Raw genomic sequence first — 12,595 nt, 5'->3', positions numbered from 1 at the left:
TTAACTCCGATGTAAGTGGCTGGTTTATTCACATTTTAATTCAGATCTATTTAATCCCTCTGTCTTGTAAACCTTCATTCCACTCTAAGTTAATTCCGGTCGTTCTGGGCATGCTCGTTACCTTGTCCTGTCCCGATGACGCGTGTTGTTTTGCCTCCCGTGTTCGGTGGTCTATCTTTCTTCTTCTCAGTTGCTGCAGAAAGTGAAGTAGTATGCTCGTGTTAAGCTGCTACTTCACATTTATTACAAAAATAGTGGTGAAACTGGTTCTTATTAGGTAGTTTTTACAAGTTACGACTAAAAAGACGAGAAGCAGGGAGACAGCTTTGTTTATTTCCAGTGTACGTCGTACGTCACGTGCGCCCTCTGTCCAATCAGAACCCTTCCCAACCCACCGCTCTAAAGAGGAGTTAAGTGAGGATGTGTTTCATGTAAACGTTCATTCAGAATTATTATCCTCATGTAAACTTGTAGGAAAATACGTTAATTACGAATTATTTAATTCCGAATTTTAAAAAAACACCATGTAACCGTACCCAGTGTTGTAGAGTTTTGAGGGCTGAAGTTGTTTTGCCTTGAGTTTCATGACTCTACATGCGGCTTGTACGAGTCCTGATGCTAATTTCTTCTAGATGAGATTCAGAGGACATCTGGTTCTGTGTGTGCCGTCGTAAAACAGCTGGATCCAACACATCCACTTGATTATGAATGAGCTGTTGTTTACTGCAGTCTATAGAAGTTCACTGGATTGGATTCGCAGATGTGCAGTTCTAGCGCAGTGTTTTTCAATCACTGTGCCGTGGCACACTACCGTGAGGGATTATCAGGTGTGCCCTGAGAGATTAGCCAAGTTTGCCTATTTGGTCTAAAAACAGCTCTGTGTTCATCTGAATAGGCCTCAGAGATAATAAAATTCCTTCTTCACGTGTTTATCTGATTTCTATTCAAGAGGCTTTGACGAGATGGACTTTATATTAATTATATGGACTCTTTTTTTTTTTTTTTTTTTTTATTTAAACATTTTGGTTTGCGGTGTGCCTTGGGATTTTTCAGTGAAAAAAAAGTGTGCCTTGGCTCAAAAAAGTTTGAAAAACACTGTTCTAGCGCATAGTGTTGCGATCACTTCCAAAATGTCACCATGCTACAAGTTGGGCAGCAAACACATCCTCAGGAATCCAGTAAACACGCTGAAACCACAATCTTATCACAGCTGTCCCACTTTTAAACCCCCTCCCGTGTGTCAGAACAAGCGAAAGCCCTCTTTGTGTTTGACATTTCACGTCGAGCCCCGTGGTGTGAGTGCATCCAAAGCGGTGGAAGAACGAATGAGTCACCACGACACAGAGCGCGGCCGTTGTTGCCGCTTGCCAGCGCAGAAGGCTCAGCTTCTGGTGAAAAAGCAGCTTTAATGGTGCTCAGTTCTTCCATTTGAAAAAGGAAAACAGGAAGTGGCTCCTCCCTGCATCGCTGGATGCTGGTGTCAGGCAGCAGCGATGTGAAGGGCAGTGTGTGCAAGTGTTCTGTTTGTTGCTGGGAAATCCTCTTTGCACAGTTGAAGAAATGACCTCCGACCTTTTCCCCTGATTTCCACACACTCACGTCGTACATTGTCTCACTAAGCATCACCTGCTGTAAACAGTGATGCTTAGTGGGATTGTTTGAAATGAATTTCTATTCTTGTTGATATAACTCCTGGAAATTCTCCTCCTGATTGTCTCTTTCTGTTTTCTCTCTTTGCCTCTAATCGTTTCCTGAAACTTTAACCTCTCCGCACCTGCCTGGCTAACTCGATCTTCATCCCTGGTCTTCGTGTTGCTTTTCTTGTTCAACCCTTCACCTCTGGCTCCTGTTTGTGCCCTGTCATCCCCCCACCTCCCCCCTTTGCTTGGCTCTGTGCTCCTCGCCCTCCTCCATGCTTGCCGTAGCAAACTGGTTGGACTCTTCATATCTGAGGAACATACAGAGCCCAGCCGAGCCAGAGTACAGTAAGTCCTCAAGCACCTTTTTCCTTTTTTTTTTTTTTTTTCCATCTTTCTTGTCTTTGGCTCACTCTCTTGTCACCTGCTCCACTCAGTTACGCAGTCTCCTTTCCAAACACACTCTCAGATAACATTTCAGGCGGAGACTCGGCTTGGGTATGTTGAGTTTAAATCCTGCAACTGTTTTTCCAAGTGTCTTCCAGGCGTGTCCCGGTGATTTGTAATGCCAGTGGAAAATGATGAAGTTATTCCATCGAGTAATAGGGCTCATCATGTTCAAGCAACTGCACTTCCACTTCCACTTGAATCATATTGTTGGGAAACTTTATTTTTAAAAAAGTGCTTTTAATCGCTTCAGGCTCATGTAGGTGGCCCATCCCTCTGTGATGAACCGGTTGTTGGAAAATGTGCCTTCTTTTACACAATGGTGGTTTTGATTCAGAGGGCTGTGGGAGCCCAGAAAGAGGCCAGCTTAATAGAGAAGCCACAATTCATTCCCCAAAGTCCCCCAGAGGGCACTGAGTGGACTTGGAGACAGATTTTTTTGGCTGATCACCAGCAAGAGAGTTAAATAGTCAGGGGTCCTGTTAGTCTGGGGCGGGTGAAAATGAATGAGGGGAAAATACTTAAGAGGAGAAAAAAGAATGATGTTGTAGCGTTTTGATGGTGTGGTTTGGGTTTCCAGCTGTCCTGCTTCCCCCTTCAGGTGGCTGGGTCAGTGCCGTGGGCGCTGCCTTGGAGGTTGAAGGTCAAACCCAATGTGGCCGAGCTTTAAAGGCCAAACGCAGCGAGCTGCTCAATCAGGTCTTTGTCTCCTGAGTAGGCCTCTGTGTGTGTGTGTGTGTGTGTGTGTGTGGGGGGGGGGGGGGGGGGGGGGGGGGGGGGGCAGTTGGACAAAGCTGCCACAGTTCAGCTTTAATAGTTAAATAAGTTTGCGAATTAAAAGTGTGGAATGCTATTTTTCTAGTTTTTCCCACTTGTCATGTCTATGTTCTGACAGTTTCATCGCCTCTGATGGTGTCGTGTGTGTGTGGGGGGATTGCTGGGGTAAAATCGCTGCTCGTTAGCAGCACAGCATCAACAGCCTGCAGGGTTGCCGCAGTTTGCAGTGGCAAGCTCAGAGAACCGCTGCTGACCGAGCGGCGAGTATCCAGGCAAGTGATTAGATTATATGCGGGTCAAACAAAATGCTTTGATTGGTAACTTTGATGTTTCTTGTTTTCCAGAACTTTATTCAGGACTTACAACTATTCCTGCAAGTTTTACAGTCACACAGCCTGCAGAGAAAGCCATTCGGATGTTTCTAGGCTCAGCTTAAACCTGCACTTCTGTTCATTCATGTTTGCCTTTGTTCCATAGGAAACTCTCCATTTACTTTTAGACAAATGAGGCCAGAAATTAGATGCGTTGCGGTGCAAATGTAAGCAAAGAAAGTGGGGCTTAGTAGCGTTCAGAGGAGAGCTCTTTTGACCACACAGGCTGACTGAGAGATAAACTCTTTTAGTCATGTAGTGTGTGGTCTGTTAGACACAGTTGGGGCACATTCACATCAGCCTTTTTGATTCGAATCCAAGTCTATGTGCTTGGAAAGTCCGTTTCGGACCAAATACAGGAAGTGAACTACAAAAAAAAGTCACTTCCTGCATTTGACGTAGCCTTGCATTGTGGGTAAATACATAGCTATGACGTTAAGGGTCCTCTGCCTTGTCTGTTGTTCACTGCAGCTATTGCTGCCGTGTATTTCTTGCATCAGACAAAATAAAAGCAAAAACCCAACAGTGATAGTTTTGTCTCCATGTTTAACGCGCAAAAAAAGTTTTCTTCTTCACGCGGGTCTTGGTCTTTCTTTTGCTAATTTTTATTGCAGCGCCACCTTTAGTGGGAATGTGGAAATATTATTGTAAAGGTTTAACCCGCATGGATACACCCCCTTCATCTGAGTCAAGTCCTGATGTGAATGCACCCTTAAGCCTGGAAATATTCTGCTAATATGTAGAACTTTTTTTTCAGGCTCTCAAATTTTAAATCTTTCAATTTGGTGAAAGAGGTCATGGGGAATTTTTCATTTAGGCATTGCCTACAGAGCTCTCATTGCAAGTAAACAGGTCAATTCCTTATGGGAAGCTTTATATTTAGCATATTTTCAGTTGTCTATACAGGCAAAGAAACCTCTGCTATGAAAGAGAAAAAGCAAATTCAGTGAGGTATACACAAGTCTAAAGAACAGGAAGACCAGTCAACCTTTATCAGACTGGTAAGGAGAAAACGATATGGAGAAAAGCTTGAAAAGGGTCACGATGCACAGCATACGGCATCATCTGTAAAGCAGATGGAGGCAGCGTGATGGCAGGCAGGCATGGCTTCCAGCTGCATGGAGTCACTTTTGTTTATTGATGATGTGACAGAAGTAATCAGATAAATTCTGAGATTTACTGCCTGCTCACATTCAGCCAAATGCAGCGAAGCTGATTGGATGTTCTATCACAGTCCAGATGAGCAATTACCCAAAGAAACTCAAAAGTTTTTCAATGTATGTTAAGTTAAAGATTAAACTAAAGTTGGGAAGATCCCTGGAAAGATAATAAAAAATGGCCGCAGTTATAGACTAGTAAAACCTGACCAAAGCTAGTGCTGTATGAGGTCCATTGTTTCTAGATTTATATGATTTTGGTTGCTCCAGAGCTATCAGGTGTTGTAATGCAACAAGACATTGTTGCTCCCAAACATAGACTGAAAATAAAAGATGGGCACAGCCTCCATGACTTCACCCTTAGGTTTCTGAAGAGCTAAAGTGAAGCTCATTGGGTGGTTTCTACCATTGCCATCATACCAGCGCCGTCTCTCCCAGAAAATACAAAAATGGTAAAAGAGAAAGAGCTATGTGGGGGGGATGTGTGCACTGGGATGGATGATTGACATCTAATGAACTCCAACCTCCTTGCAGCTAAGAGCTAACTGAGCTAACATGGAGCTAACAGGAGCTAACCAGCTAACAGCTGTAAGCAGGCTAAGGCTAAGTCACGTTGGTAACCGGCTAAAAACTGCAGTTGTTCTACATTCCTTCTTCTTGCAACAGGATATCTGGTACAATTAAAAGGACACGCCCCTAATTATGCCAAATTTTGAGATAAAATTACTTTAAACGGAAGAGTTAAAAAAAGAATTCACTCCCCCCACTGTTGTCATGAAGGTAAACCTGACCTATTCATTTAAACCTAAAATGTGTTTTTTTTCTACCATGCTGTAAACATGTTTATTTCTGCTGGGAAGTTTGTCTTTTTAACATGGGAGTCTGTGGGGATTCATTCTGGTTTGGAGCCCCTAGTGGATGAAGGGGGAACTGCAGTTTTATGCACTTCCACATAGGCTTCACTTTTTACCGCCAGAGGTTGCCGCTTGCTCCCAAACAATAAGGGATGAATTATAACTCCATTTCTTAACAATATGAAGTCCATTGTTTGCATCCGTGCAAACCATGAGACAACGGGAATAATATCACCTGAATGGACAAGGCCACAGTCTAAATCAGTCAGTATTTAATTCAGTCCGATGAGGGCTGCAATCCAGCAAGTTTTCTTTGTCTTCCTGATTCAGCACACCTGAATCAAATTAAATGGACCTGACAGCCTATCAGGTTCTGCTGGATTGCATCCCTGGTAGGACCAAATTGAGTACTCCTGGTCTAAATCTTAAACTGTAATTCCTTTTGTTTAGCTGATCAAAGGCGGATGTTGGAAGGGCGATGGTTTGTGTTCATAAATTTTTTTTTTTTATTTTGTAGTCACAGTCCAATGACCACTAAGCAATCCCAAATCATCACCCCTCCACCATCGTGCTTGACAGTGTGGGAGTATTTTGTACTGATATGCCACCATTAAATTTTGCCAAACAAAAGGCATCATTATGGTTTGGCCCGGTCCATCCAGGCCAGATTATTCCAGTTATCTTGTGGTTTGCTCAGATGCAGCTGGTGAACTCCAAATTGTTTGGAAATGGTCTTATAACATATACACCTTGTGGTCAATAATTCCATTGTGAAGCCTGTGTATTAAAATGTTTTTGTGTCAGATGTTAACCTGTTTGTTCAATCAAACAACTTGTATCCAACAGGACAATATTCTCAAACGCAGTAGCAAACTTGTAACAGACTGATCTAAAAAGAAAAGTTCTGGCGTTGCAACGGTACAGTCATAGTCCAGAACTAAAATATATCACTGTGGTGGTACCTGAAGAGATCAGTGCATAGATACATGGCTGCAAACCGCAATGAACTGAAGCACCGTTGGTTAAAATCCGGTTCTGTTTCTTAATTATGATTGTTATGTACAGTACCAGTCAAAAGTTTGGACACACTTTCCCATTAAATCTAATTGGAAAGTGTGCCCAAACTTTTGACTGGTAGTGTATGTCTGTCTGATCTCGGACCGGTTGAACTGGAACTGGAAATTCTCCACTTCGAGACGAATAAAGGCTTCATTCATTCATTCATTGATTCAGTCAGTCAGTCAGTCAGTTCCTCCACAGTGACATGAGACACTGATAACATTGTGCAGAAAATGATCACTTTATGTTTCTGCTCCAAACTATGAAGTCACACACGGCTTCTGGATTAAGCTGCATTTTACATGATCACACACCGCATGTTGTGTTGTTCAACTTGGGTTTTATTTAACATCTTCAAGAGCCACAAATATTTAACTAAAGGGGGACTGACACTAATGATATCTTTGCAGTTTGTGTGTGTGTGCAGATGAATTGTATTGCACATATTAAGACATGAATGTTTGTAACTAAAAGTTCAGCAGACGCCTACTTTAACATGACTCTTTGCTTTTGGCATTGCAAGTAGCATCTCACTGCAAGAAACAGAACAAATATTGACTTCCTCCCTAAATCCACAGTGCCAGCCTGAATTTGGAGCCTGGCAGACCAGTCCCAACAAAGCGCTGGCAGCAGATTGAGAATGGGGCACCCAGTAGGCTTGAGCTATTTTAAGTTTCATGGACTTAACCTCTGACTGTGGTTTTATAACAGTGCAGCTGACATTTTTGCTTACACATAATACATTAGTACGTTTGACGCAGGTGGTCTATAACCCCGTTTGTGAGTGAAAAATGTAATTAGCTAAGGATCTGGAGGTGGTTAGTTCTTTTCAGGGCATTGGAATGATGTCCTCTTGTCAGAGTCCATTAAAAGCTTTGGATATATATACATTTATGACAGTGGTGGAAGAGAACAAATTGTTTTGTCACTGAGGAATGTAAGGATTTTCTGTCCAATCATCTGCTCTGAATCACTTTAACCAAACTGATCTGGGTTGTACTGAAAAAAACCTGACCTCTCCTGCCACACCGACCTGGTTTAAATAAAGATACGCAGCATTGGAGTATAGTGTCAGTTTAACACACAACTTCCATGGTCCATTAATTTAATCCCTGCTGTTCTCTCTCCTCATGCTTTGGTGCATTTGGAGGAGGGGTGTTGAGGCCTAATTGTTGAGTCATTTGAGGATTTTCTTCTTCTTCCTCAGCTGATTCATGCACAGCATTGCTGCTGACATCTAAACTTCTGCTCAGTCCTGCAGCTCTCGCCTTCAGTCCCCAGAAACATGTAGCCCAGCTGCTTCAACCGAGGCTCCACATAGCTCGTCTTTGTATTACTTTGCAGTAGTTTCAAGCAGCAAACAGATTTCAGAAACCGAGTACATTAACATAAAACAAGAAAAAATCTAATTATTAAGTTTGTCTGACTGAAACTGGACTTTGAATTGAATGTAAATATATGTAAATATTTAGGTTTTAACAGAGACAATTTTTTGTAATCCACTGGTTTCATTATCTAAGCCATTATTTATTTCTGAAAGACTTTAAATGATTACAATATTTTATAACTTTGACTTTTGCTGATCACGCTGCATAACAAATTTGTGTCAATCAGATTACAACTGGATTACTGTGTCTTGGATTGAATTACAATGGGATTCGACGTCATCTTTAAAAATGCCTTGAAAGGGTGTCGGTGCAAATTGACATAGTGTAAATAAAGTTGAATTTGTATCAAAGTAAATAAACTTGGACCAAAAAAATCCAAATAAAGCTGTTTAGTGTTTCAGTCCTGCATGGACACTTATTGGCCACTTCATTAGGTACACCTTTTTTTGTATGACCCAGAATTCCTTTGGAACTGCCTTAATGCTTAGTGTCATCTATTCAACAATGTGTTAGAAACTTTACTCAGAGATTTTGCTCAATTTAACTGTGCATGTTGTCATTCTGACTTCTAGTGTCTTTTATTTGTCCACAACAGATATATAAAAATTTTTTCACTGTGATGGTTAAATCTAAGCACTGTCTGAAGTTAGAGTGAGCCTGTGAAAGCATCTGCATCTGGTTAAGACCTGTATGTGTGGTGCGATGCTGCTTAGACACGACCACAACTGGAATATGGAAATAGACGCCATAATTTGTACGTTGTCCTCGTTTAAACCACAAGCTCAAGTCAAGCCTCTTAGTTTTTACCTCTGAAACTTTTAATTGAACGGGCAACGGTCGTCAAACAGTGTCATATCCAATGGTAAACTTGGCAAACATAATGTGCCTTATGATATTTAAACAGAGCAATGTCTTGCTTGTGTGTAAGGAGGAATGTGAGGGCAGATGGAGGGGGGGTTGGGGAGTGTGTGTTTGTGTGTGTGGAGGTGGGGTGAAAGTTTTTTAATGGGTGTGTGTGGGTCTGTAGAGGTGAAAGGATGGGCTGGGGGGTGTGTACATGCATTGGAGGGCAGTAAATTAATGGAGGTGGACGGGTAGGTTGGTGTGTGTGTGTGTGTGTTTTTGTAGGGAGGAGTGGGAGAGTGGAGGTGGGGTAGGGGTGTGTGTGATGGGGTGTGTTTGTGTAAGGGGGAGTGCGTGAATGGAGGTTGAGGAGGGGGTGTTTGATGGGGAGTGTGAGAGTGTGTAGAGGGCGAGTTTGTGAGGGGGGATGTGTCTTGGGGTGTGTGGGGGAATGTTAGATGGAGTATGTGTAAGAGATGGGGTGGGTAGAGCGTGTGTAGGAAGGGAGTATGTGAGTGGGAAGGGGTGTATGTGTGTGTGCCCCTGGTGCCCAGGGAGCACAGCTGGGACACTGGGGTGTGGCTCACTCAGTGGCGGTCTGGCGGTCCTGGCTCTCCATTGGCGTGGGCTGTGCCCTCAGCCTTAGGGGGTGGGGTTGGGTGGGTGCCTTTGGGCTCTTGGGGCCCTGGGGCCCATGCTCTGTCTGCCCTGGGCAGCCGGTGCCCAGTGGGGCTGGTCTGTACTGGTCTGGACGCGCTGGGGCCTGTTCCCTGACTGTAGGGGGCTCTGGGTGGGGTCCCCCTCTACCACCTCCTGGGTGGATGCAGGGTTGTGTCTAGATTGGGGTGGTTGGAGTCTGTGCTTGGGGATGGCTGCCGGTTGCCGGGGTCTCAGGGTTCTACTGGCCTGCTTCTTGCCTGTGTGTGGGCGGGGCCACATTGGCATGACCACTCTTCTCTGAACACGTTCCACTCAGTATGTTCTTCATGTGACACAGTCACTGAGTCGTCTGCAGGTTTATTTCCTAACAACAGCTAGTTTTCTCTCCATGTTTCTGGTTTATATTTAACTTATTTTCTGGTGCTCCTGACAGTTGTTGGCTTTGTCCTCCTGCAGGGAGACCATGGATCTGGGGTTGACTTGTATGTGTATGTTTATATGTGTGTATGTTTTTTTTATCTCTCTATGAGGAGTTTTCTCTGTCTCCTCCCTAATCTGTCTGCTGTCTTCTCTTTTTTTTTATTTATTTAGTTTATTATTTTTTCTTTTTCTTCTGTTCTCTTTCTATCCTGTTTCTGTCCTCTCCGGTCTGGTCCAGCACTATGATATAAACTCTGCAATACAAACAATTATGCAAAGTAAATAAAAAAATAAGAAAAGAATCCAGAATATCAAGGGGATCGTTATATCTATAAAGCTCCCCTTGGTAAAGTACATTTGCTCAGCAGAACACAGAATCCAGAACGTCTTTCTGCTTGCTTAAATACTGGGAAAAAAATAAATAAATAAACATAGCAATGTCTGAACACCAAGTGGAAAGCCTGCAGTGGTCTGATTGTGTAGCTTCACTGACAGCTTGTCCTTCCCTCTCTGTGTTTCTAGTTTATTACAGAGCTTCCATCAACTTCACCAACTCGGTGGTGTACGGCCCTGAACTCGAGGACATCTTCTCCCCGGAGTTTAAGGAGATTTCCGATGCAGTGATGGATGCGGTATGCCTTGTCTCTTGCCATGTCCATGCATGTTCTTTCTGACTGTGCTGATTTAAGGATGTGTGAAGATGATGTCCAGGCTTGTTTATTGGAGTGTAACTGAGTTTAATTTGCCTTCCACAGCTGGAGTCAGAGTACAACAAGATTCCAGGTGTCCAGACAGTCAGCGTGATCCTCATTAAGTAAGGGCACAAGTCATTTCAATCATGCCTGCAAAGTAGACACCCTGCAGCTGTGTGCTGCTGCTGGGTGTCTTCGTCTGGCCAGGTGATATATTTCCCCCTTCTTCTAAACCACACAAGGCCAATAATGGAGACCTTTAGTCAGTAACGCATCAGCAGTAAATGAGTTATTGAAAAGACACCCGAAGAGACCCTAACTTTGTGTAATCGCCTGCAGTGCACGCCTCACAGCTTGTGGCCTCATCATAACTTCCTCCTTCTTTGCAGAAAGGTGATAAGAGAGGATGGTGTTGATGTATTTGTGGAATTGGATGTGGGTTCTGATTACAACAACAACGAAGAGCAGATCAGAAGCGTGCTCTACAATGCGGTGAGGGAGGGCGACATTGCTTCCTACGCCACGTCGGTCAGAGGCTTTCAGTTCAGACAGCTTGGAAAAGGTAAGACCTCCCGAGGCGACGGGGCTCTCTGTGTTTTCGCCAGATAAATCTCCACCACAGCGTCAGTTTCCTCAACGTTTCCCTTTGGTTTTTTAGCTGAAGCTCCGCCTTCAGTGGAACCTTTAGCAGTGCCAGGTTTGTACTGAGCCATGCTTGCTGCATGGTGACTTGCTGTAGAAGCTGTAGGACGAATGTAGCAGCTTAAGAAAAGAAGAACATTGGGGCATTTCTCTTTGTCGTGATGACATTTTTATGATGCTTTCTACCTTGAAGCACCAAAGCAATGGTCATGTGGTCTGGGGAATGTTTTGCATGGAAGCACCGATGTAGAGTTAGTGGAGTGAGATCCCTGACCAGTAGTTGTGCACAGAAAACACGATGGACTCTTGCATGGCATGATTATGTTGAGGAATGCTGCTGTTTAAAGCTGTTTTTTATGCATATACCACCAGCTTTCTAATCAGGCATGGTAACTTCTTAAAAAGAATTCTGCAAACACAGCCACTCCAGAGCAGGGAGTTCACGATTACCTGATTTCACAATTAATCTAGATATTAAAGGAATAATTAATCATAAAGATCCCTTAATATCACCCCTTTGCAGAGAGGATTGGATCTAAAACACGAAGGCAGGTTAATGCAACTCGCACACAGTTAGAGCCACGTCTTGCTGCTAGCGGTGCCTTGTTTCTGTTCGGTTACGGAAGCAGCGTGAACAATCGGGACAGTATGGCAGAGCGAGACGTATTCCCTCCAAAGAAATGGATTAAGCCGTTCTTGTCAGATTTCTTTGGTTGTGATTAAAAGAGTGAAAGTGGCATCGTTGTGTAGGATGGTTTACCACCCTGCAAAGAGGGACGTAAAAAGGTTGCAGTCCAATGATTAAAACCTCCGGCTCTTCGTGACAACATACAAGTACAGCTTGTTACACACTCCACAAGGAGCCAGAACTTTGTTCTTGTGGCCACAAGAAGAAGGAAAAAAAGTTCATTTTTTAGTTAATTTATACTCCATGAGAAGAAGTTATGTCACATTTAAAGACACACTTCAGAACTTTTACCATTTTCCCGCCACGCGCGCCCTAACGACTGCTAATTCAGCGTCCATCCTGCATCCTACCTGACCTGTTAGCTCTTTTCAGCCAGCAGAAGACGGTCTTACCATGACTTTTATTTAGTTTCTTTTAATCTTCTTGTGTTTCTTTGCTGAATTGGCGACGTTGCACGTTCAAAACAGCCAGTTCCATTATTATACTGCAAAGTGAAACGTCGCATCACGTCTCAGATGTAAAAGCTGTATAAAGTCCGTTTTTCAGCCTCGGGACGCTGCTGGGCAGCGGCGGCTGTAGATTTGCACATGATAGATGCTCCTGTGTCATCGAACAAGTCTGGGACACGGAGGTTTAAGGTCAGAAAGTTACGTAAAGCGTCTTTAATGAGAAGCTTTGTCGGCAGCAGAGCGGACATTGTCGTACTTTCTCACCACCTCCACCAGCTGCTTATTAAAACTATTATGTCAACCTCACATCAGCAAAGATGTGAAAGTATGTGTTTCTTTCACACTTTGGTGCAATAACACACCTCAAAGATCTGACCAATCACACGATACTTCTCCGACCCCTACAAGAAGAAAGTTCTGCTCCATTGATGTGTGGAGGAACGAGCTGCAAGACGTCTCGAATCGTGTCCACGAGAACAAAAGGACGTCATTTTGTTGTCATGGTCGCCAG

General features: G+C 43.5%; 1 protein-coding gene across 13 annotated transcripts in view; it reads left to right on the top strand.

The window, feature by feature from the left end:
• The window catches only part of hspg2 (heparan sulfate proteoglycan 2), a 135,360-nt gene that overhangs the window by 46,628 nt on the left and 76,137 nt on the right, over window positions 1–12,595 (top strand). For 10 of the 13 annotated variants that reach the window (XM_079239029.1, XM_079239023.1, XM_079239024.1 and 7 more), the window contains exons 4-8: window positions 1,926–1,985; window positions 10,136–10,245; window positions 10,369–10,427; window positions 10,695–10,867; window positions 10,964–11,002. In XM_079239029.1, coding sequence (XP_079095155.1) covers window positions 1,926–1,985; window positions 10,136–10,245; window positions 10,369–10,427; window positions 10,695–10,867; window positions 10,964–11,002 — 441 coding nt within the window. The remainder of the gene's footprint in view (window positions 1–1,925; window positions 1,986–10,135; window positions 10,246–10,368; window positions 10,428–10,694; window positions 10,868–10,963; window positions 11,003–12,595) is intronic. The other 3 variants (XM_079239022.1, XM_079239025.1, XM_079239027.1) reach the window with 2 other exon arrangements.

Source organism: Telmatherina bonti (genome assembly GCF_933228915.1).
Source record: "Telmatherina bonti genome assembly, chromosome: 4".
Lineage (NCBI taxonomy): Eukaryota > Metazoa > Chordata > Actinopteri > Atheriniformes > Telmatherinidae > Telmatherina > Telmatherina bonti.
Note: the sequence above shows the minus strand (reverse complement) of the source record. Positions and strands in the feature narration are given on the sequence as shown.